The sequence below is a fragment of the Microtus oregoni genome, unplaced genomic scaffold, assembly GCF_018167655.1.
Source record: "Microtus oregoni isolate MIOR12 unplaced genomic scaffold, Mior012 000006F_ref0000085, whole genome shotgun sequence".
Taxonomy (NCBI): domain Eukaryota; kingdom Metazoa; phylum Chordata; class Mammalia; order Rodentia; family Cricetidae; genus Microtus; species Microtus oregoni.
In genome coordinates this window covers 553,866-579,157 of record NW_024543065.1, presented here as the reverse complement: position 1 = coordinate 579,157, position 25,292 = coordinate 553,866, and the positions used below count along the sequence as shown (strand labels likewise).

General features: G+C 43.7%; 1 protein-coding gene across 3 annotated transcripts; it reads left to right on the top strand.

Annotated features, from left to right (window-relative positions):
* Positions 1-5,761: 5,761 nt before the first annotated feature.
* On the top strand, positions 5,762-23,915 carry Ccdc28a (coiled-coil domain containing 28A). 3 transcript variants are annotated; one of them, XM_041655036.1, is made up of 6 exons: positions 5,788-5,934; positions 7,674-7,873; positions 12,757-12,920; positions 16,797-16,951; positions 20,276-20,298; positions 23,372-23,915. In XM_041655036.1, exons 2-6 carry the CDS (start codon positions 7,716-7,718, stop codon positions 23,424-23,426), a joined length of 555 nt encoding a protein of 184 aa, XP_041510970.1. In that variant the 5' UTR covers positions 5,788-5,934; positions 7,674-7,715; the 3' UTR covers positions 23,427-23,915. The 3 variants fall into 3 exon arrangements, with proteins under 3 accessions (XP_041510969.1, XP_041510968.1, XP_041510970.1); XM_041655035.1 differs by lacking the exons at positions 20,276-20,298; positions 23,372-23,915 and adding an exon at positions 17,932-18,516 and having other exon boundaries at positions 5,762-5,934; positions 7,662-7,873; XM_041655034.1 differs by lacking the exons at positions 20,276-20,298; positions 23,372-23,915 and adding an exon at positions 17,932-18,512 and having other exon boundaries at positions 5,779-5,934.
* The last annotated feature ends 1,377 nt before the right edge of the window (positions 23,916-25,292 follow it).

Here is a 25,292-nt window from a genome sequence, read left to right as displayed (position 1 = left end):
AGTGAACGGGACTGCCTGCTTTGACCACGTCTTCCAACTCGCTGCCCTGGGAGTTTAATTTCCCCTAATGGTTCATATTTCCTATGCTGCAGACACTATGCTGTCCTAGGTGACTATAAAGACAGTACTGTCCAGATCCTTCCTTGAGGAACTAACAGTCCAGTGAAAAGGACAGGCACACGTGACCCCAGATACCAAGGATGCAAATGCGCAGTTGAATCTAAACTCACAGGACAGGCATGCGGGCACACTGGTAATCCAAGATCTCAAGAGGCAGAGGCAGGAGGACAACCTCAAACGGAAGGCAACCCTGTTCTACATAATGAACAGCAAACGTTACATAGCAAGACTGCCTAAAAAAGAAGAAAAGAAACTATCTTTATATGGTAGAAAGTGTTTCTTATTTCTAGGCCGACAGAGCATGTGATAGTTTATATTTTCCTGATCACTATGGAGAACCTGTCTCCGTGGCTCTATTCAGTGTACGGACTACCTAATTGACACTCATTCTGCCCTTGTTCTCCTCAGACCTCCCCAAAGATGTTGAACCCAGCTCTCTTTCCTGGAATCCTGTAGTAATTTTTTAGGGAGCTTTGCGCCTATAAGGGAAGACTCTTTCTGTATGGAAGTATGATGTATATGTACACACACACACACAGTAACAATTACAGGTCAAGTAACATATTCCATCACTCTTTAGATCTTTTTGTTTTAGAGACAACATTTCACTCTATAACACAAGCTAACCAGCACAAGACTACGTTCTGAATTTCCATATGTTAACCACCATCATTTTTTGTATTTTGAGACAGGGTCGTTTTATGTAGCCTTGCCTGTCCTGGACTCACTATGCTAGCCTAGGCTGGCCTCAGCCACACAGAAACCTGCCTACCCTGCCTCCTGAGTCCTAGGATTAAAGGTATGCATCTCTGCAACTGGTCAACCACCATTCTTTGTACAGTTCTTCTTACCATTTTAACTGCCCTTTCTCCTGTCTGCCTTTTTGGTTGCCTTTAGCACCAACATTGAAATGGCCCTTAACTCTACCCTAGTGATTCTTCCCTCTTTACCACACAGAGCAAGTAAACAGGAGGCTGAGTTGGAAGCCACAAAGTTGAGAACAGCCTCCTGTACACCTGTGAATATCTAGTTGTCATCATTAATTATGAGCACACAGTAGGTCATCTATTTTCTTTTGCCTCTATTTCCTCCAGCTGTGCTGGTTTGCTGTAATAAGACACTGGTCAAAAGCACTTTGGAGAGAAATGGGTTTATTGAGCTGACACATCCCAGTCATAGTCCACCATAGAGAGAAATCAAGGCAGGAACTCAAGGCGGGAACCTGGTAGCAGGAACTGACACGGAGGCAGTAGAAAGTAGCGTTATCTCTCAGGTATAAATAGGCTCCTTCTTTAACTCGTCTTCTTCCTTTCCCGTTCTGCCCTCCCTCACCCTCATGTCAGCGTTCTCTAAGGAATAGCTGATAGAACACACATATTCACACTCCCCTCATCATATACATTATATATCATTTATATGTATGTGTGTGAGCGCATGCGCATGTATGTGAGCATGCGTGGTTCATTAGTGTAGCTTATAGGCTGTGGTCATGGTATCGCTTCACAGCTACAGAAAAGCAAGACATTCCTCCTTTTACTTTGTGTTACTTTGTAAGACATTCCTTCAGGTGTTTCTAGCATCCTTGTAGGACTACCTGGTAAACTCGGTAAGTCTAGCTAAGGATAGAAAACTGAAGGTTGTGATACAGTGTAGCCAACTTCTGACCCCATCACACTATGCTTTGCTTTCTGGTTCAGCTTTCTTTTTACCGCTGTTCTGATGACAGCAGCTTGGAGAAGATTCTTGGTGGATCAAAACTTCCCCAGCTCTTTCTGACACCTATCTCCTAATCTAGTTAACTACTTTAGCTTTAAAAGAGAAGCGTAGAGTTGAAATGCAAAAACGCATTTAAAACATTAACTTTGTATAAGACCCAAATAATAAGCTTTATTGTTTTTAACAAGAAGGCATCAGAACTCCAAAGGCAGGGCAATTAGATCCTTTTTCAGACCTCTTGGAGGAAGGCAAGTATACAAAGCCCAGATGCTCTGCTGAGGAAGGAGTGCCTGCCTGGACACTGGTGATGCCATCCAGTCTGGGCCAACTCCTCCAGATGCTGCAGTTTCAAAGGGAAGCTTAGCCCGATGTGATGTAGCACAACTGTGGTTTCAGCATTTGGGGAGACTGAGGCAGGAGGATTATACATTTAAAGTCAGCCTGGTCTGTTGTGGAATATTAATTTTAGACATGTTACATTTGTTTGATCAAATAAAATTAGCCTGGGATCAGGAGGTTGAGACAGCAGCTAGCTGACAGGAAGTGGGAGGAGCCAGGCGTAGCTAGGGTTCTTAAGTCAGGGCGAAGCAGAAGGCCTATGGGCTGCTTTTTGGGAGAGATGGTTAGCCACTAGTTATTCAGTTTTTCTGAGGAAGCAGAATTTCACCTCAACCTCTGAATCCCGAGTTCTATGGAGGAATAGAGATCTAGACAAAGTTTCTTTAGTGGCTGTGATAGTCAGTGCTCCAGGGAACAGAATTCCTGCCTGGCTACAGCCAATGAGATCTAACTGCTACTGGTAGCTGCAGGGTTGCAATTGCCTATTAGGACAGTAGTTTTTTAAGGGGCAGCTACTTGAATTTAATGAAAAACAACACTCTACAGCAAATCCGTATAGCATTCCATAGCCAAAAAGAATGGTTCTGTAGTTGGTATTTTCTTTGGGCTGCCAACTACCTCCCAAATAAAGACACAGAGACCTGTTGTGAAAGCTCGGCCTTAGCTTGTGCTTGTCCCACTAGCTCTTATAACTAAATTAAACCTGTTCCTATTCAACTACATTTTGCCTCGGGGCCTTTTGCCTTACCTTTCTTTCGTTCTTTATGTCCTGCTTTCCTGCTTCTTCCATGTCTGTTTGGCTAGCTGGCCCCTGACATCTCCCTGGCGTGTCTTTTTCCTCTCTCTCTCTTTTCTAGATTTGATACCCCTTCTTCTTACTCTCTCTGATTGGAAGTCCTGCCTACACCTCCTATTTATTGGCTGTTTAACTTTTTATTAGACTAACCAGGTGCCCTAGAGAGGCAAGATAAAGAATCATCTTTACATAGTTAAGCAAACTCAGCACATCTTTGCATATTTGAACTAATATTCCACAACACGTTTCCATGCCTGTAACTCCAGCACTCAGGAAGCTGAGGCAGGAGGACTGTAGTGAGTTTAAGGCCAGACTTGGTTACCAAGTGAGTTTCTTATGCCAAGGCTATGTAAGACAACCATAAATATGGAGTCAGGGAGAGGAAGAGATACACTGCTTTAATCACTGTATTTTCAGAAATAAATTAGAGAACTTTATTAATTCATTACATTTACTGAGGTTAATGGAAATTTAACTCTGGTTGGATATTTTTGCACTCTGGGTTAAGTTATATGTGGGATATTTTGATAATATAGTGGAGAAGGAAAAAATGTGAGGTTGGAACTTTAGTGTCCCCCAGTCTCCTATAAAGGCTTGGTTCCCATATGGGGATGTATTGGGAAGTGACAGAATGTCTGAGACAGGGCTCTTGTGACACATCTTTAAGTGACTGGAGGGACTCAGGACAGACATTCAAAATGTGAATACTTCCAACGCAAGACATTTATTTACTTACGTGGAGACAGAGTTTCATGTAGCCCAGGTTTCTCCTGCTTCTACCTTCCCAAGGCTGGGATGATAAGCCTGAGTCCCCATAGTGGATTTTCTTACCTACATTCAGAAGGGCATTTTTCAGTGTCCCTAAATTATGTCACAGGCTGTAAACTCAAATGCCACAGGTCTCAGGTGGATTCTAAAGGCAAAGAAAAGCTAAATACTTCCAGAGTTTAGATCTATCTTCTGTTCTAAAGCAGATATTGCTTTAGGTCATCTTGACCACTGCCGCCAGGCTTCAGTGAAGATCGGATCTTCTCACTTATTCACCAACTGTCAACAATCCATTTCCTTCTTCTTTTCACTCTGTCAGCAAAGATCTTGGAAAAAAACTAGCATATTGATCATCAGTTATAAAGATCTATTTCCTAGTGACCCTGGTAGTCTGTGCGAAGGGAGCTAACCAAGGGGGATGAGGAATCCATCTTTCCTGAATTTGCTAGTTCTTTAACCTAAAATACCAAATCAAAAAACTATAACATGCATTCACCTTGGAAAGTGGGATCATGAATGTTATGTCTGTGTTAAAAAAAATAATTTCAGTTTTATTTTGTTTTCTAACGGAAGAACTTCTCATGGTAGGAGCCTAGGGACTTAGTATCTCCATCTTTGCCTTGCCCCTCTAGCACTGACACTCTCTAGACACATTTTCCTCTTTAGGCAATTAGGGCAGAGCTACTTCAATCTAAGAGGCTAGGAATCTAAAATTTCCCAACTCCAGATCCCAGTCCAAGAAGGCAACCCACACCAGGGAAAGAAAGACTGGTTTTCTTCTCTAGCCAAGGACTGGGCTGAAAGAACCGTATTCAGCACAAGACACCCCAAGACCAAGTTCTCAGCACAAAGGTGATTCATTTGCCCCAGAAGGACAAAGAACAGGGGAATAAGAGACACAGGTGGAGACAGAGGATGAGGGAGAAGGAAAGAGTAATAAGGGAGAGGGGAATATTGTTGGGGAAGGACAATGGACTATCTTTGGATAGAGAGGCCCATAGGTAAATGACAGTTTATAAAGGTGAAAGGGGAGACACCGTGTTAGGATGAGGTGTTTAATTTTTATTGGGCATGTTAATTAGGGCAGCCAAAAGGGGCTTTTGATTGCTGGACTTCAATATTTTGATATTTGGACCTTGGTAGTCAGCTTCAGGAGGAAGAAGTGATCAAGTAAGGAAGTAGACCTTGGTGGCTAGCTTTAGGAATGTAATCTGATGGTTTTTTAGCAAGGCAGAGGGAATGGGGGAGAAGGTCAGGGACTGTCAGAGGCATCTTTGCCATGGTCTGGCTGCCTAGAGCCCCTTCATGACCCTCTCTCAAACCTCAATTCTTTCTCCCAGGGATGAAGTGAAGAGTCAGACAACATGATTGATTAGCCTTTCTGAATCTCAGATTCATTTCTAAAACGAGGATTATGCCAGCTATCTCAAAGGACGGTAGTGAGGTAATCCTAGCATTTAAGAAGTGCCGACAGGACGATCAGGGGTTCAAGGGCATCTCAGCAACATAACTAGTTCTACAGCAGTCTCGGCCGAACGAGACCCTGTCAAAAAGAAAACTCAGACACACAGACACACCGACACACCGACACACAGACAACGTAAACAAACCGAACTGCCCCCAAAGAACCGCAGGGCTCGGACACTAGTTATTTACAGACTCCCACTTGGAGGCTCAGCATCCGAGTGGCTCATCTGCCTACAGCTTTTCAGGCCACACTCAAGGTAGCCAATCCGAGGCTTGGATCCGCTGCTAGGGTGACAGCAGGCTCCGCCTTCAGGTGTGCGCGAACGGCATGCTGGGAATTGCAGTGTACGGAGGCGGTCATTCACCGTGGTGGCTAGCCGCTTCCGGTGAGGACACTATACTGCCAATTCGAGGCCGTCGCAGGGGCAGACTTGGCATGGCCAGAAAAAACTTCTCTTTCCCGTGGCCGCTGGAACAGTACCTGAAGGCGGCTATGGACGCACTGAGCCCAAGACGGGGGATGCGAGCAAGGCTAAGGGACCCGGAAGGGGCGTGGCTTCCGCCTCACAGAGGGCTCCGCACCGATTACATCACTTCCGTAAACAAAGGGCGCTGCGGAGGCGCGAGTCCCAAGCTGGTGACCGGGACTCTTGCTGCAGCTGTAGCAGAGGCTTTGGACGCTCTCCGACCTTTTCCAGTTGAGGGAAAGGACATAGCCTCTTCCTACGGTATGTAATGGGATGAGGCGACTCCCTCGACCTGCTCCTTCGGGCCCTTCAGCACCCGCTCCGGTTACTGCTGGGGATTGATTGGTCATCACTGCGGTGGGTTGCGGAAGGGAAATGAAGGCAGACCAGAGGCCGCCCCGGTGGTCCTGGTTAGAAGCAAGGCCTAACATTCAACCGTGAGCAGCAGTTCGCCCTCTCTAGAACGGTCTCTGGTGCTTGTTTAGGATTTCAGGTTCTGGGACAAATGTTATCCTCCAGAATTGAGTAAATCTCAAGCTTGCTCCCTAGGAGACCATTGGTTTATTTGCGATGCTTTTTTTCTTCTTCTGTCACTAAATGTGTATTAGCACCCTTAGGATTAAAGGTTAGTGTGTTTATATGTATCATGAATTATACAGAGCCTCACTTCTTGGAGACCCGCTTTCTCATCTTTAAATTTCTGTTTAATCTGTATTACATGCTAAACAATTAGCAACTAAGTCAAGTGGATTCACTATTGGTATCTGAGATTAGAGACTGGATGTTGGGCCCTTTCCCAAGAAAGCCATCTATTAGATAGCAAAAAAAAAACAAGAAACAGAAATCCAACATTGTCTTTTTAATTCCCAAGACGGTTTCTGACTTTTAAAACAGTCGCGGCAGGATTGAATTCAACACTTTTAAATGTTAAATTTAATGGCCGTGTATGAATGTTTTGCCTTCTTGGAAGTCTATGCACCATTTGCTTACAGTGCCCCTGGAGGCCAGAAGAGGGCATTGGATAGCTTGGAACTGAAGTTACAGATTGTTGAAAGCCACGTTGTTGGTCCTGGAAATCGAATGAATCCTTTGGAAGAACAGCCAGTGGCTCCTAATTGCTGGGCTGTCTTTCAAGCCCGACGGTATTTCTTTTTAAGACCTGACATTCATAATGCAATTAACAATTTGAAGGAATGAATAGGTATGTTTGTGACGGCTTTGTAATTCATTAATAATAAGGAAAAACTCAAATCTAAACAGTGACAAATGCCCATCATCCCAGCACTTGGGAACAGAGGGGGCACGTCATCACAAGCTGGAGGCTAGCATGGCTTACATAGTAATTTCTCAACCAACCAGAAACATAGAGCCAAACTTTGTCTCAAAAAGAAAAGGTGAGGTGGTGCACACTTTTGATGCCTTTAATCCCGCCACTCAGGTGACAGAGGCAGGTGGATCTCTGGGAGTTCCAGGCCAGCCTGCTGTACAGAGCAAGGCCTGCAAAAACTCTACAGTGGTGCATAGTTTACCCATCTAGTGTACATGACATAAGCCTTAAGTTTGCAGTTTAGACTTCCGATGCCCTGATAGGCATCTGTTTGAGTCTGCTTTGGAAGGGAGATTGAAAGGCCAGCCAAAGCTTCCGTGAGGCTGCGGGTTTGCATGGGTGATTGGCTTATATTGGCCACCTTATGTAGTGGTGACTTCTTGAGATTAAGCACTTTGTCTTATTCGTTATCGCTTCCCCAGGACTGACAGGAGTGCCTGGCTTGTGGAGGAGATGCTTAGATGTGTGATGAGAGAAAATGCTAAAAAAAGATTATTAGACAGTTTTCATAAAGATCTTTATGTGCACTAGCAAAGTAGATTAGACATAAGGGGATTCCTTGCTCTAACTTAATGACTTGAGATTCTTGCTCCTTTGGCCTGTGGAATGTGCCTTTGTCTCTCTCTTTACATATTGTAGCTTATAGCTGTAATCACAATAGTTCCCTACTTAGGGCTTATGAAGCTGCTGTTGATGCAACAAAGAACTTGAAGCAATGGAAGAGCGGAAAGCGAAAAGGAAGAGTCCCAAGTCTTTCAGTGCCCACTCTACTCAGGTTGTCAATGCCAAAAAAAATGCCATCCCAGCTAGTAAGAGCACAGGCTTTTCAAATCCCACGGCACAGTCAACGTCCCAGCGGCCAAAGTTAAAGAGGTAAGTTCTTGTCTTTGACATTTCACACTAATGTGCTAATAAGTAATCTTTGATGGAGGAAGGTCATTGACTAATAAAGGAACTGCCTTGGCCCATTTTATTGGTTAGAAGATAGGTGGGAGGAGTAAACAGAACAGAACGCTGGGAGGAAGAGGAAGTGAGCTCAGACTCGACAGCTCTACTCTCAGGAGCAGATGCCTCAGAGAGACGCCATGCCCTGCTCCCAGGCAGACGCATGCTATGAAGCTCCGACCCAGGATGGACATAGGCTAGAATCTTCCCGGTAAGACCGGTGCTACAGTTTATTAGAAATGGGTTGATCGGGATATCAGAATTAGCCAGTAAGGGCTAGATAGAAATGGGCCAAGCAGTGATTAAATGAATACAGTTTGTGTGTTGTTATTTCGGGCATAAGCTAGCCAGGCAGCCGGGGTGCTGGGGACGCAGCCCCGCCGCCCCTCTTATTACTACATATCTTCTCTGTCCGGCCTCTTTTCCTCTTGTGGTTTGATTTTTCCCAGTGCTGCAGATTAAATCCGGGTCCTCGCACAGCCAATGTTCTACCCCTGAGCTACAGTCTCAGCCCAGGCTTTGACTCTAAAAGCAACGACTATGAGAATTTCATGTGAATAAATATTCAGAAAGGGGTTGTTGGCTCTGAAGAGCTCGATCAGTTGCTAAAACTCTGGTCCTACAAACCAGAAGGCTTGAGTTTCATCCCTAGAACCCACATAAAAATACCTGGAATGGTAGCTCATTCCTGTCATCCCATCCTAGGGAACACAAGAGGAGTCCTGGGGCTTGCTGACCAGACAGTCTACTTTACTTGCTGACTTCAAAGAAAGCGCCCCTGGAGATGAGATCTAAGAGTACCCTCTGACCTCCACATGCCTGCACACACACACACAGGCACAACCACACGACCATGCACACCCTCATGCACAGATGTACATATGCATAAAGGAAACAAATTTTAGTAAAGAGAGTTTTGTAGTGTATGCCTCTTTTCTTCTGTTACCTGATGAAGTTACCTAGTAGATAAAAACTTGCAAATTTGAAAGAATGAGAAAAATACATTTGCTCCACAGAAACCATAAAATCTATAGTGGATTTTTCTCTACTTTTAAAGAGAGTAGGGGGATTGTGGGATCTTTTTAAGCTGCACATTCTGGATCAGCAGGAGTGGGTCTTCACGTGATAAGCTCACAGTTGAGGTCATGGACAGCACTTGTGGTATTTGTCAACTTGACACCTGCCAGAATCAGCTGGGTCTTCAGCTGAAGAAGTGCCTCCATCAGATTGGCCTGTGGGCAATTCTATAGGACATTTTCTTGATTATTTATTGATATGGGATGGCCTGGCCCTCTGTGGGTAGTGCTACTCTTGAGAAGATGCTTCTGGGTTGTATAAAAAAGCAGGCTGAAGCCGGGCGGTGGTGGCGCACGCCTTTAATCCCAGCACTCGGGAGGCAGAGGCAGGCAGATCTCTGTGAGTTCGAGGCCAGCCTGGTCTACAAGAGCTAGTTCCAGGACAGGAACCAAAAGCTACAGAGAAACCCTGTCTCAAAAAATCGAAAAATAAATAAATAAATAAATAAATAAATAAAAAAAAAAAGCAGGCTGAGCAAGCCAGTCAACAGAATCCCTCTGTGGGCTCTGCTTCAGTTTCTCTCCAGGTTGCTTTCTCTCATGGTCTTCATGACAGTAAAAGGAAGCAGAGGTAAGGTTCTGAATGATGTCATTTAATACCATATGAAATACTGGTATAAAAACACAGGCCTTGGGGCTGGGGACCGCTCAGATAAAGAGCTCGGTACACACGCATGAGGATCTGAGTTGGATCCCCAGCGTCCTTGTGAAAAATCAAGGTGTGGCAGTGCACATCTGGACTTCAGCACTGCAGCGCACACCGCCTGTCTGCGCTCTGTGCGCTACCATACAGTTCGCGAGCTTCAGGCAAGGGGCTGGAGGTTGAAACACACAAACGCACACAGAGAGACAGAGACACGGACCTCTAGTCACTGGTAAGAAGCTCTTTATTCAATAGCTCCACGGAGGCTTATATACCCAACACAGTCAGGAGGGCCAACAGGTGAAACCTTGTCCTCTGATCCTCAAGGCAAGGCAACACGTGCTCGTGAAGCAGAGCTGGTAAACAACTTTGACACAGCTTTCAGTAGCTCAAATCAGAAGGAAAGTGAAGATCTCTAGCAGGGAAGAGCAGCTGGAGGCCAGGACTCCAAATGGTCCCAACACGGCACCATCATTGTGGACGTAGGAATCCTTGTTGTTAATGCGGTCTAGCCAGTGTGGCAAGCTCCAGGTTTGATGAGTGAGTCTGTCTCGAAAAATAAGGTGGAAAGCAACAAAGGAAGATGTGTCTACCTGACGTCAACCTCTGGCCACCCCACATTCATGCATGTAAACGGAGAGTGTGCTTCTGTTTCCCGGCCACCAGACCCGAATAATCACACAAAAACTGTATTAATTACAACACTGTTTGCCTGATGGCTCAGGCATATTTCTAACTAACTTACATCTTAGCCCATTTCTATTACTTTTTATCACGAGGCTCATGGTTTGTTACCTTACATCTTCTTGGACAGCTACATGGCATCTCCCTGACTCCGCCTTCTTTCCTCCTTTAGCTCTGCTTGGATTTCCTGCCTTGCTCTATTCTGCCCTGCCAAAGGCCAAAGCAGCTTCTTTATTAACCAATGGTAATAAAACATTCACAGCATACAGAGATTAATCCCATATCACATGCACACACATGTACATGCATGCACTGCATAACACACACACAATATGCAAACCTTTCCTTGTGAAGAACTGACAGACTATGAGTTCTAAATTTATTTTCTCCTATTGGTTTTTTTGGTTTTTGGTTTTGAGAAGTACTTCGCTATATTGCCTTGGCTGGCCTGGAACTCACTGTGTAGACTAGGCTGGCCTTGAACACGTAGGACTCTCTCTTCTTCCCTTCCTCCAGAATGCTGTACACCACCACTCCAGGTTCCAATTTTTAAAAATTTTCATTTTATTCATGAGTGTTTTGTCTTTAAGTCTGTTTGTACATGCATGGTACTTGTGGATGTCAGAAGAGAGAGTGTTGGATTCTCTGTAACTGGAGTTAGACAGTTGTGAGCTGCCATTGGAGGCTGTAAATTGAACCAGGGTCCTCTGGAAGAGCAGCTAGTGCTCTTAACCACTGAGCCATCTTTCCAGCCTGAATTCTAAATTTCTTAAGAGTTGTTAGTTTCTTTACCCAACCGCATCCATGGGCTTACACTCCCAGAACGTCACACAAAGATGTATGTGCACATACACACGCCCTATTTATCTTATCTTTGTAAGTATAGTTGTGGGGATGAAGTCTTCATTCATTATTATGTCAAAATCAAGTACTGAGTCTCTGTAAGTGGAGGACTGAATCCAGAACCTACAGTACTAGTTAAAGCTAACTCCAACCCCTTTGGTTTTTTAACCCTTACTTGGGCATCGCCTTTAAAAGCCTGGCTGGCTCTGTGCCTTGTGAACTCCTGTTTCTCCTGTTTTTATATAGGAGTGTGCATGGCGCCATCTCCGTGGTGTCTGAGAGCCTGGTGTATGCAGATGCATGTGATAAGAATTAATCAAAGGTTCCCAGGTGCTTTTCTGGGGAAATCGCAGCTAGACTGAGGCTTGAAGGGATTGTGAGCAGTGGCCTGGCAAAAACGGTGGGAAGTGAAGGATCTGAATGTAGGACCAGGACTCAGATAAGAAGCTGGCCAATGTGCTTCTAGGAGGCTAGTATGGTTAGGGACTGACTGGTTGTTTTATTTGAAACTGCGTCTCACTAGGTGGCCCTCATTGTCCTTGAACTCCTGCTGGTTATCCCCGTCTCTGCCTCCTTCCTCCGCTTGCCTTGGGATTAAAGCTTTGAACAGCCACACCCAAGGAAAGTAGGGTTTCTTAAGAGTATTGGATTAAGGCCAGCCTTTGCTCTTGAAGGTTTAAATTATACAACCTGGCATTATTTCGAAATGAACTTGTCTGCTTCATGGGGAGGGAAAGGGGACTAATGACCATACACAGGACCAGGTGGTCCATCTGGGAAAGTGTGGGGCGCTGTTAGGTCAAGATACAAGATGGTGGCAGTGGCTAAGGAGAGCAATAGCGATGTTATATTACATTACTCAGCCAGACTTTGAAACTGCATGAGGGGCCGTACGGAAGGTGGCAGAATTCAGGATGCTACCAGGTGCTCGAGTTTGGGTTTTAAATGTTTCTTTCCTAAGTCCAAGCACTCTCGGTATGCTGTCTTCAGAGCAGGAACCCAGAACTACTCACCCAGCTATAAAAAGTTCAAGAATACCAGTTAGAAAGTAGAGTGTGTAGCCAGGCAATGGTGGTGGCCTTTAATCCCAGCATTTGGGAGGCAGAAGGAGGTGGATCTCAGTGAGTTTGAGACTACCCTGGTCTACAAAACAAGTTCCAAGACAGCCAGGACTGTTATACAGAGAAACCCTATCTTGGAAAACAAAAAACAAAGTAGAATGTGTGGTGTGTTTTACTGAGAAATGAGATATACAAATTAGGACCCTGAAAAGATTTACCAATTTTCTTTTCAATACCTTTTCAGTCTAACAAATTAGCATACTTCATAAACGTAGCAACCAAACTTTCTACATTTCTCAGTGGGTACACTTTATATAGTTGGGATTTTTCACCACCTGTTTTCATTTGCTGTTGGCTCGAGGTTTCAGACTTTACCTAGTATTGACTCTTTTCTGATTTCCTGTTTTTAAGAAATGTACATTTATGTAACTGAGAAGTGAAGCAGGCGTTTAATCTAGAACAGTCTGGAAGATCTAACCGAGATCAATTGCGTCTTCTCTGCAGAGTGGTGAAAGAAAAGAACAAGCCTCCAGGAGGAGAAGGGAAGGGGGCTCAGTCCACCCCCATCCAGCACTCCTTCCTCACAGATGTCTCCGATGTCCAGGAGATGGAGCGCGGGCTCCTCAGTCTGCTAAATGATTTCCACTCGGGGAAGCTGCAGGCGTTTGGTAAGACAACAGTGCGCTCTCCTTGCTTTTTCTTGAGGATGTTTGCATCCCGTTTTCTACAGTGTCTCATTCTTCCTTTTGTTTAGTATGTTCTTGTGCGTGCATGTGTGTGTGTGTGCGTGTGCGTGTGTGTGCGCGCGCGTGTGTGAAAGCAAAATGACCCTTGGGTGTCGTTCTTCAGCACCATCCACCTACCTTTGTTTGAGGGGCTCTCAAAGTATCTTTTTCTTTTATTAAAAAGCAAAGGAACACTGGATGTGGTGACTCATGCCTGTAATCCCACTATCTAGAAGGTAGAAGCAGGAGGATGAGAGGTCCAAGGTCATCCTCAACTATGTAGAGAGTTTGAAGCCACTGTGGGCTACTGAGACTGTGAGCATGCCCAGAGAGGGCTTAGGATGTGGCTTTGTTGGTAGTTGGTAGACTGCCTGGTATTTACAAAATCCTTGGTTTGACACCTGCACTACAGAAAGCCAGGCACAGTAGTGCCCATCTCTAATCCTACCTCTCGGGAAATAGAGGCAGGAGAGCTAGACAGTTCAGAGACATCCTCAGCTAAACAGTGACTTTGGAGGCAACTTGTGCTACTTGAGACCTGTCTCAGAAACAAATAAACAAGAACACACACTCAGTGTTGGGGGAGAGGGAAAGATGGGAACCACAAAATACAGAGACACAAAATTTAAGAATTTTAGATTTTATTGTCATGGAATATAATTTGCTCCCTAAAATTATTGGGGGGGATTTTTTAAAAGGGAGTTTTCAGGGCCAGAGAGTTGTCTTAGTGGGTAAGAGATGACTTAGTGGGTAAGACAGTTAGTCATCCAGCCGTCAGGACCTGAGTTTGTACCCTAGCACCTGTGTTAAAAGCTGGACATGGGCACAGGTAGACCTGGAACCCAGAGATACAGGAAGCAGATTTCTGGAGCTTACTGCTGTCAGCCTTGGTCCAGGTTCTCAGAAAGACCTGGTCTTAAAGGAATAAGGCAGAGTGATGGACAGGACAGCTGACATCCTCATCTCTGGCTTCTGCACGCCGGCATGCACAGGTGCACTCCTGCATACTACGTAACACAACACTTACACTTAGGTACACACACAAGGGAAGATGAGCGGAAATGTTAAAGTAAGATGCTGTTACGGAATAACCGTCCTGAAGTGCTTGTTTAAATTAGATTCTTCATCCCTATGTATGGTCTTGTATGCCCCTTCTTTAGAAAGCAACCTAATTTATTTCTGAAAAACAAAACCATATCATATAATTTATCTATTTAAAATAATACGGGAAGTCTTCATTAGTTAAACCAATTTAGACTTAGTGTGGTCAATTTCCTTTTGATTTTTTTAAAGTGTCTCGCTCTGTACGAAGCCTGACTATCCTGGAGTTCATGATCTTCTGTCTCGGCTTCCATGCACTGGGAATTTTTCCCCTTTTGAGGCAGGGGCTTGTATAGCTCCAGCTGGCTTTAAACTCACTGTGTAGCTGAGGATGATCTTGAACTTGTGATTTTCCTGTGGCTACGCATCTCCAACTGCTAGGATTATAGTCACGTGTTTATACAGACTGGGAATTGAATGTGATCTTTGTGACTGATAGACAAGCATTCTGCCAACTGAGTTAACATTCTTATCCTATTTTTTTTCTTTTTTGAGGCAGGAACTCATGTATTGTAGGTTAGCCTTGAATTCATTATATAGCATAGGCTACTCATGAATTCTTGGTCCTCCTCCTGTCTCCAGGTTCCAAGGGCTGAAATAGAGGAGTGGTTCATTCACCACACCCAGCCCTAATTTTATTTGTAATAGAAGTTTCCTGCAGTAGATATTATCTTTAATTTTTTGTCAGTCAAGTGAAATTTTTTTAATGGCCATCAAATTTGAATTTCTATGTCTACTTATCTACTAGTTGGATTGCTTTTTTCAGGATCTTTACATAGTTTTTAGTTTGGTAATTTCTTTCTTTCTTTCTTTCTTTCTTTCTTTTTTTTTTTTTTTTTTTGGTTTTTCGAGACAGGGTTTCTCTGTAGCTTTGGAGCCTGTCTAGGAACTAGCTCTTGTAGACCAGGCTGGGATTAAAGGTGTGCGCCACCACTGCCCAGCTAGTTTGGTAATTTCTTACTTTGTCATTGTCAGGAGCCCTTTGTATGTCTTTCACATAATCAATACACTTTTTAAACTTATTTTTCCAAATATATTTATGTCTACAGATGTCGGGTATCTTCTTTGGTCCTGTGAAGTGCTGGAGTTTTATGTACTCAGATCTCTCTTCTTGTGGTTTCTGGGTCTTTAGTCCTTGGTAATGCTTATACTGGACAAGGACTCAGGCCCGTAATCTCAGTACTGGAGCGGCTGAGGCAGGAGAATCATGACTTTAAGGCCAGGCTGGATTACATAGGAGCCCCTGACTCTAAATAAATAAGCATTATTTACTTCACAGACATGTTCCCCCATCTCATGCTTCACTGCACCCCAACAACATTGTATCCCAGAATGTTTTCACTTCTCCTCTCTTCCCCGTTCACTTGTTCTCAGTGACAATCTCTGGACCTCTTTTACTTTGCTTCCTCCCTTAAGGTCAGGTGACTTTGTGTTTGATTGAAGTCCTTCCTTCCCTGTGTTGTCACGCAGCCCTGTGGCTGTAAGTGTTGCCATGAAAACTCTGTTGCTAGTCAGTTTCTTTCTTACGGGACCATTAGCTTTATTTTACAGCTTAATGTCTAAGAGCCCACCACCACCTCTCTATCAGTAACTGTGGGCATTTATCTAGATAAATGTGAGCACTGGGTCTTTTCTCATGGATCCCTCCAGGGAATCACTAAGCCTTTCTTAGCTGCTGATTCATCTTTGGTCCTTTAGAGCAAAGTCCTTTGTCCTTTTTCTCTTGTGAGGCTTCTGTTGTCTCTTGGCAGGCCAGCTAGGCCTGTCTTCCTCTCCATTTTCTTTGTTAGGTCTACATCTCTGTATTCATTCATTTTCTCTCTGCCTCTCTACCACTCTCCTTCCCCGTCTTCCTCTTGTCACAGGAATACAGCTTCAGGAGATGCAATGCCTCACTTTAACTGAAATTACAGTATACTTTTGCAATATATTTAGGGGGAAAAAGTAGTTTTGTTTTTGTTTGTTTTCCATTGGAGTACCAAAAGGTTGCCGAGGCTGCACTTAGACCAGGTGAAGATATAGACTGTGTCATGTGTATATACGTTAGTTGTTCTGGGCAGGTAAAGACACCATGCTGGACTTAAGAAGTCATGAGATCCATGCCTTAGTGAAGCTGTCTTGCATATGATTGAAAATATTATACTGTGTAATGTATAATCATTATGCTTTAAATACTTGCATTTATATTTCCTAAAGGAAGAATACATAACTGGTAAAAAAATAATTTATGGTTGAAATTCTCAGAGAATTCCTCATTTTACTCAGAGTACTACAAAATGTTGGCTTTTCAGTTCACCTGGCAGTTGTCAAAACGGACATAATTATGGTTATTGCTTCTATATACAGTGTTACAGTGGAAGAAAAAGAATACATCTTCCTTACTTAAGGAATGATTTTACTTTAAAAAAATTATGCATAATTTTATTTTAGGGCCCAGGATTATTTCTTAGTCATTGCTGGTCATTGTTTTCCTGACCAATAATTTTATTTGCTCCCAACAGACAAGAGGCCAAAACAGGAAGATTGTGAGTTTGAGCCAGCTTAGCCACCCTGTCTCAAAAAAATAAAGGATTTGTGATTATACCCAGAAAACAGTTATTAACAAGGCAATTTACAGAGAAGCTGGATTTCTTTTGCGCACCTGGAGTTTAAAAGCTGTTCCTTGAGGGTTATAGGCTTTAACACTAATCTTTGTTAATGTTCTGGAATGTTCCCCAGGAAATGAATGTTCCATAGAACAGATGGAACATGTCCGGGGAATGCAGGAGAAATTAGCTCGCTTGAATTTGGAGCTCTACGGGAAGTTAGAGGAACTTCCTGAGGATAAGCGGAAAGCAGCCAGTGACGCCAACTTGGACAGGCTTCTGTCGGACGTGAGTAGAGCGCTCTCTGTTTAAAAACATCTTCTCACAACAGTACACACATAACACGACTCACATTTTAGCTATCAGAATTTTAACTGTATATGCTCATATATTCTATATATGTGAGATCATATATAGAAAGTGTTTTGCAGTCATTGCCACCGTCTAATTCTAGAACATTTTCTTTACCCCCCTAAAGAGGCCTGTCCTTTAGTTTGTCCTCCCAATGCCCTAGCAACTGCTCACGTATTTTCTGCCTTGATGAACTGGCCTCTGTGGCACCTCATACAGATGGCATTATGCAGTGTGTGCCCTCATGGGGCCTGAGTTCTCTTAGTGTGGTGTTCTCAGAATTCATCTCTTGTTACACTTGACTCTCTTTAAATAAATACAATCTAAGAAATGCTTGAACTTAGATTTGTGGAAACATGTATTATCATAATCCTGGCAAACTTCTAAAGGAAATGCTTGCTTCTGTACATTTTTACATAAGTATTATTATATTACATTATGTAAGGCCTATATTATACAGAGACCTTGTTCATATGCGGATCATAAGTCCATCAAAGATACCAGTCAGAAGCCCTTTGCCTGCTCGGATGGTTACTTATTTGTAAATACAGAGCCGTCCTGGTCCCTCCAGCAATTCAGCACATTGCCACATCTGTCTGCCCTACCATAACTAGAACTTTATTTTCTCCCAGTTTTGGGAGCTGGAAATTGGAGATCACAGTGTCGCCTAAGGCTTCAGTTCTCCTCTGTGGGTCTTCTCCTGTGCACATGGGTCTAGATCTCCTTTCTTTGTTAAAGTCATATTGGATTAGGGCCCCCTCCATTGACTTCATTTTGACTGATTACTGCTTTAAAGGTTCTGTCCCCACATGCCCACATATTCTGACATGTTGTGACCCACATGAATTGGGGATGGAGTGGGGCAGAACTTAGCCCACAACATCTTGTAAATTTGCCTCTTTAAAACCCTTTTTTAGGGAGCTGAAAAGCTGACTCAGCGACTAAAAGTACTCGCTGCTCTTGCAGAGGACCCAGATTCTGTTCCCAGCACCCACATGGCGGCCCTCAACCGTCTCTAGCTCCAGTTCCGGGGATCTGAAGCCCTCTTCTGGCCTCTGAGGGCACCAAGCACACAAGTGGTACCAGGCACACAAGTGGTACACATGCTAACATGTGGGCAAAACACTCACACCCGTTAAATAAAAATAAATCTTTAAAACCTTCTTTAGGCAGCTAGGAAGATGGCTCAGTCAGCAAAGATCTTGCTACACCAGCGTTAGGGCCTGAGTTCTTGCCAAATCTGTGAGCTCCAGGTTTGGTGAGAGATACTCTCTGATAAAAGTAAGGTGGGGGACAATTGAGGAAGACAGGAAACATTGACCTTTGGCTTCCGTATGTGCAGATTGCACACACAGGAACTTAGGAATCCACAAAACCTTTTTAGAAGAAAGGAAAATAAATAACTGACTTCAACGTAGCTTACCTTCATTTTCAGCAGTGGTAAGAGTTTGTTTCTGATGCTTTTCTTTTCTTTTTTTGAATTAGTTTGAGGCAATTGTCCAAACAGGGTTTCTGTGTAGCTCTGGCTGTCTTGGAACTCATTCTGTAGACCAGGTGGCCTCAAACTCAGAGATCCATTTCCTCTGCCTCCCAAGTGCTGGGATTAAAGGCATACTTTTGAAAGGTTTAAACCTAGAAGATTAACAGTGCCTGTTTGCAATCCCAGCACTTGGGAAGTGGATGCAGGAGGAACAGGAGTTCAAGTTCAAAGTCAGCCTCTCAAAAACAAAGACAAATCCCTTCAAGCCTATATTTTAAAGGCCAAATCTGCCATATAATATTTAGTGTCACAAGTATTTCAGTTCATATATGCTTTATTTCTATTAAATATAAGCTTGGTTTGTGTACTTTTAGTGCACCTAGGAAAATACTACATTTTTGCAAAAGGAATACGAACTTTGAAACCAGGAGGCCTAGTGCAGGGCTTGCACCAGTGTTGCTCTTGGTGACGGTGAAGTCTCGTTAGCCTACCTGCCTACCTTCCTTTATTTTTAAACTGTTTTGAGGTGCTGGAGATGCAGCCTAGGGTGTCATGGATGCAAGTCAAGCACTCCACCACTAAGCTACAGCCTCAGACCGCATTTCTATACTTTATATTTCTCCTTCTAAAATTAAAGATACTGTAGTCTGGATGCCTGTATCTTTCTAGAACTCATACTTTTAAGTCCTCACCCTGGTGCAACAAGAGACAGGTCTTTGTAAGGTCATTAGGTCTGGAGTGAGATTAGTATCCGAGGAAAAGAGGCAGAAAATGGATGCTCCACTGCTTCCGTTTTGTGAAGACATTGTACAAGGCCACACTCGGGCTTCGTTGGCTTCTTAATTGCGTCTCTAGAGCCATCAGAAATGAGTTTCTTTTTTTCTACAAAATGCCAATTTAATGATTTTTTAATAGACGTCCAAACAGACTAAGGGGTGATAAATTCTACTTTATAGTAAGAATTGAAATATTTGTAAGTATTTTTATAAATAATAAAGGTTTAAAAGATTATGATTACAGAAATGGCAATTTAAAAAAAAACTTCTTTAAAAGCTAGGCAAGGGGTCAGCAAGATGTCTGAGGAGGGAAAAGTGCTCGCAGTGTGAGCCTGGTGAAATCTGTACCTGAGTTCACTTCCTAGAACTCATATAAGAGCCGAGGGTGAGAAGCAGCTCCATTCACATGTGTGCTGCCTTCACACGCAAACAACATAGCACACACAATAATGATTCTCTTAAGAGAACAAGTGGTTATACATCTGTGATCTTAGCATTCTGGAGTTCAAGACCAGCCTGAACATAAATGGAGACTTACTTTTTTGTTTGTTTGTTTTTGATTTTTCAAAACAGTTTTCTCTGTGTAGCCCTGGCTCTCCTGGAACTTGCCCTATAGACTAGGCTGGCCTCAAATTCAGAGATCCACCTGCCTATGCTGAGATTAAAGACGTATGCTACCGCTGCCTAGTGAGACTCTCTTTCAAAAAGAAATACAAACACAGTAGTGATTACTGCCATTATACATGATTCTAGGAATGCTTCCAAAGCTCTAGTCTTTAGCATTTGCTTCTGTTCTTGCTTCAGGGTCTTTAATCTAAGCTGCAGCTACTTGATAGTTATTTTGTGCAAAGGAATTCCCAGCCTAGAAAGCCTTTTGAGAACTTTTTAAATAGTTTCTTTTTTCAGTTAACACCAACATGAAGATATTTTAAAACATGGTTTACAGTGACTTACTAATATTTATCTTGTAAAAATTAATATTCAATTTGTTTCTTTGTGTTGCAGTTAGAAGAATTGAATTCTTCTATGTATCCTTTGCCTGCTACGAACAGTGTAAAGTTCATAATCTATAGTTCTGGGTAAATAATTTCTGTCATATCTTGACTTTATTTACTAGGGCTATGTCTCTTCTCTTTTAGTTTCCAAATCAGATTGTGTCATGGTTGTGCATGCTGAAATTCCGTGTCTGGTTGGTTTTTTGTTTTATATTGTTTACTTACTTTTTCAAAACAAATTTAATTATTACTTTTCAAGTCATGAAAATTGCATATTGGACTATAAGAATTATTTTGACTCTTAGATTCTGAAACTAACCTGGCAGATATCCAAAGATATATTTAATATGATTACTTAAGGTGCATAAAATTGAAATTTAGGTGCAACTAAAGCACAGTATTCAAGGACTTCTTCCACAGCTTGTAAATTGGCATGCCCGTGCCAAAGCTAGTGCAGTCTAGAATTAACGTGAAGGAGAACACCAAGTCACAGGTAGGTTATTTTGATTTTGATATTCCAGTCTGAAACAATGACTTAAGGAAGTTTTCTATTTTTTCATGTATTTGTCAACATGATTGCTAATACACAAGAATAACAGGAAACAATCCTGCCTTCAACCTGCTTTTATGTGAGAAGGACACTTTCTCTTTGAACACAGTAATGACACAAGATAGGACTTCTGAAATGTTCACACTCAGTAATGTGACAGTCCACATGTTCTTTAACATCTGCAGCGGCCTGTTCAGTGCCAGCGCAGTTACGTATTGTGTAGTGGTATGAATGATGAAATTTGTAAACTACATAGCACATGCGGGGGTGGAGCAGCAAGTCCGAATGCTGCTGTAAACTACATAGCACACGTGAGGGTAGAACAGCAATGCGAATGCTGCTGTATTTTACGCTGTTACTCAGCCCTGTGGCAACAGCAGTTAAGTCTGTGTTTTGCTTTGAGCTTGGACGTGATTATAAGTCCCACTTGCCTTTCCTGCCGAGTGTCAGCTCTTACCACGTCTGCTCCTAGCCTTCCTTCTTCATTCTCCACACTACACTGTAGGCGCTTAGAAACCAATTCTTGCCGGGCGGTGGTGGCGCACGCCTTTAATCCCAGCACTTGGGAGGCAGAGGCAGGCGGATCTCTATGAGTTCGAAACCAGCCTGGTCTACAAGAGCTAGTTCCAGGACAGGCTCCAAAGCCACAGAGAAACCCTGTCTCGAAAAACCAAAAAAAAAAAAAAAAAAAAAGAAACCAATTCTTCAGTGTTCTGATTTTATGTTCTGACTTGAGCTTCAAATTAAACATGGAAGCCACTAACTCTATGGCTACTGAGCATATGACATGTTTAGCAGGTCAGAATTAAAATATACTTTGACTGTAATAAGGACAGTAAATTTCATCCGTAAAAAAGTCAAACATGAAACATTTCAATTAGGTATTTTATTTTGGTTGAGACAAGATCTCCCTTAGATACCCTAGGCTGTCCTCCATGTAAGCTTCCCCTGCCTGTGTCTTTCAAGTGCTGGAGTTACAGGAGCTCATGTCCACCAGGCCTGATTAGAACTTTTAAAAAATTATTTCTGGATAGAGCCAGCAGGTGCTCGTTACACAGCCTGTGACCTGAGTTTTATCACCCTGACTCTGGAAGATTAAGGGAGAGAACGGACTCCATAAAGCTGTCCACATGCCCAGTGGCATGGATACCTACCCACAGTAAATTAAAATGTTTTAAATGTAAATATATCTGAGTAGATAACATTTAAATTAGTGTCACCTATTTTTCCTTTTAACTCAGTGATAGGAACTTTTAAAACTCTGTACTTCAGACATTGACATTAATTTCCTTAAAACATCATTTTTTTCTCTTTGATTCTTGTTTTGCTTTTCAACCAGGATCACATTCTACACCTCAGGCTGGCCCAGCACTCACTGTGTGGCGCAGGCTGGCCCAGCACTCACTGTGTGGCGCAGGCTGGCCTTGAACTTGCAGGAGTCCTTCTGCCTCACTGCCTGTAGCTCTGGTTTTATACACAGACTCTTGCCAATGCTTTTTTATTTTTATTTTATACCATCATGTTTTTTTATAGACTTTTTCCAGGTGCTTACAACATATATATCATGTTAGAATTCTTGTTCCCACTAAGCTTTGTTCTCTGGCTTGGAGCACATCCTCTCCACTCTTGCCATGATATCCTTTGCTCAGCTGCACTCTGATCCAGACACACTCTGGCCTTCTTTCCCCTCCTCTCTGTCAGACAGGGGACACTCACGCTGACCACTCCCATCAAGTATTTGGTTTGCACCTGTAAGCTAGCATTCTGCCTTACTTTACTGTCTGATGATTGTTCCATATCTTAAGTCTCAACCCCCATACACACACTAGACAAGAGTACTTGGGACGGCCATGCCTTCGTCTGTGTGCCAGTGAGCACTGCTGATCGCAGCTGTCCTCAGTGTGCTCAGATCACTGTTGGAATTGGACCTGGAAAGGTGGGCGACAGCAAACAGTTTAGGACGATGAGGAAATGAACAGTAGCCATGAAAGGGGACAAGGACTCGTGCAGAAATCTGTTTTCACTCACAGTTTTCTTGAAGGATGAGTAAGATTACATAAAGATTCCAGAGTTGTGATAAATTATTTCATGTTTGATTTTATAAGGAGCTTGTTTCCCCAGACGTGGGGAAATGGCGTCTTTGAGGGATTGTCTTGATCCCGTTCTTCCCATGTTCCGCTTTCACTGGTTTCTTGTCATGAAAATGACTCTTGCTGTGTTAAAATTACAGTAGAGACACGATGCTACTGTGCTCCTGTAACTGCAGCACTGGAGGTTGAGGCAGGAGGATTTGGACTTTGAGGCTGCGTTAACTCCTAAATAAATGTTTTTAAGCTTCAAATCATACACATAGCATTATTCTCTACATTGATTGAACTATGGTCCAAACATGTTGGCAACACGCCAGCTTTCCCTTTAAGCCTCCACTGCCCTCCCTCTCTTTTTCCCTCCCTCCTCCCCCCATCCCATGCTTCTGTTTCCCAGTTACTGAGTGTAAACTCCTGAAATGCACAAGAAATACTCTCAAATGAAAATCTTCTTAACTGATGGATTCAGACAGAAGCTGCATTTGGCAGACGCACAGGATGTCCCCAATCAGTCCACCGGCTAAGGCAGTGTGCAGCCTGCTCAGGGGGTTTGCAGAGAAGCAGCCGTCGCTGCTTTCGTCGAGTCCAGTAGCAGAATCATCTGCACAACACAGTTCAAGTGATGGAGTGCAAGTGCAGCGATTGTGCTCACGCCGCTTCTAGTCCATGTGCTCGCTGTCATTCACCGCTGGGGGGCATGGCCTGGCTGCAGGGCCCTTGAGGAGTGGGATGCTGGGCTGTGCTGCTGTGCTTTCTTCTGTTGCCTTAAGGGTTATACTTGAAATGCATTGTGCTAACCATTTGGTCGGGCTGAAGGAATTGTCCTTCCTGCGGTCACCACACTGACCCAGCTCTGGTCACACGGTGGTGGTGCAGAGGCCTCCTGCTGCAGCCCAGCTTCAGTTTACGTCAGACAATCAGTACACACGCAGATGTGTTCCCCAATGGCCAGTGACAAATGTTTAATAAGTATTTGTGAGATTCGCTATTTTTAATAAAGTGATTGTTTTAAATGATTGTCTCTGTTGTCTGTTTGGAAGACCTGGTGGTCTTCCTTCAGTCTGGAAACAAGGGTTCAGTCCTCGAAAGGAAACTGTGTATATAATATGAGGATTTTGTGCCATCTCTGCAAATCCTGTGCCTTTGCGCATTTAAATGCTGTTTAATGAAAGTGCGTGATTATAAAGCTAGAGCCTGATTTGGATGCCCATTCTTCCCCTTAGCTTTCTAGCGTGTGTACTCGGGCCGAGTTCCCCTTAGCTTTCTAGCGTGTGTGTACTCGGGCCGAGTTCCCCTTAGCTTTCTAGCGTGTGTGTACTCGGGCCGAGTTCCCCTTAGCTTTCTAGCGTGTGTGTACTCGGGCCGAGTTCCCCTTAGCTTTCTAGCGTGTGTGTACTTGGGTTGAGTTCAACTTTGATTTTCAATGTAGCCTGTGAGGATTACCAGCTGCTGGTGGTTGTGTGAGGATAATAGAAATGCATGAGGCTGTTGCCAGGAAAGCTCTGGATACAGCCTCACTACCTTCCCTCACTTCGTTGTTTCAGTGATGAGGGTCACGCCCCAGACTCGCGAGCGCTAGACAAACAGTGTCATTGAACTACACCAACCACTCTTTTTTCTAAAATTCTTGACAATTTCATGAATATCCATTGATTATGCCACCCCAACACCCCTCCTTCCGTCCCCCTGAACCCCGTAGTACTTCCCTCTCCCACATTCATGTCCTTGTTAAATTTTATTTTTATGACTCACGGGGTCCAGTTAGTGAACTATATGGGTGTGGCCCTGGGCCATCCATGGGCAGCCTACAAGCAGATGTGCCCCTAATGAAAAACGACTCCCACTCCCCCAACAGCCTTCAGCTGTGAATAGCTCTTCAGCTAGAGGTGACTGGTGCCTCGTGAGCTCCTCTCTCCTCGGTGGGGAATATTGACCGGCTTGAGCTAGTCAGTGCAATCATCTTGTCAAGTCTGGAAGATGGCCGTTCACAGCATCCCTCCCATCCTCTGGAAGATGGCCGTTCACAGCATCCCTCGCATCCTCTGGAAGATGGCCTTTCACAGCATCCCTCCCGTCCTCTGCAAGATGGCCGTTCACAGCATCCCTCCCGTCCTCTGGAAGATGGCCGTTCACAGCATCCCTCCCATCCTCTGGAAGATGGCTGTTCACAGCATCCCTCCCATCCTCTGGAAGATGGCCTTTCACAGCATCCCTCGCATCCTCTGGAAGATGGCCATTCACAGCATCCCTCCCATCCTCCAACTCTGTTTACATTCTTTCTGCTGCTTTTTTCCATAATGTTCCCTGAGCCTTGGGGGACTTGATAGAAATGGCTTGTTTAGGGCTGAGTACTCAAAGTCACTTACTCTGAACACCTTAATCGGTTATGA

Excerpts from the sequence above, each read along its gene's own strand:
- Ccdc28a (XM_041655035.1), top strand. The coding sequence starts at position 7,716 with ATGGAAGAGCGGAAAGCGAAAAGGAAGAGTCCCAAGTCTTTCAGTGCC. Across the intron at positions 12,921-16,796 it reads GGGGAAGCTGCAGGCGTTTG|GAAATGAATGTTCCATAGAA; the intron begins GTAAGACAACAG and ends AATGTTCCCCAG. Across the intron at positions 16,952-17,931 it reads TGGACAGGCTTCTGTCGGAC|GGAGCTGAAAAGCTGACTCA; the intron begins GTGAGTAGAGCG and ends ACCCTTTTTTAG.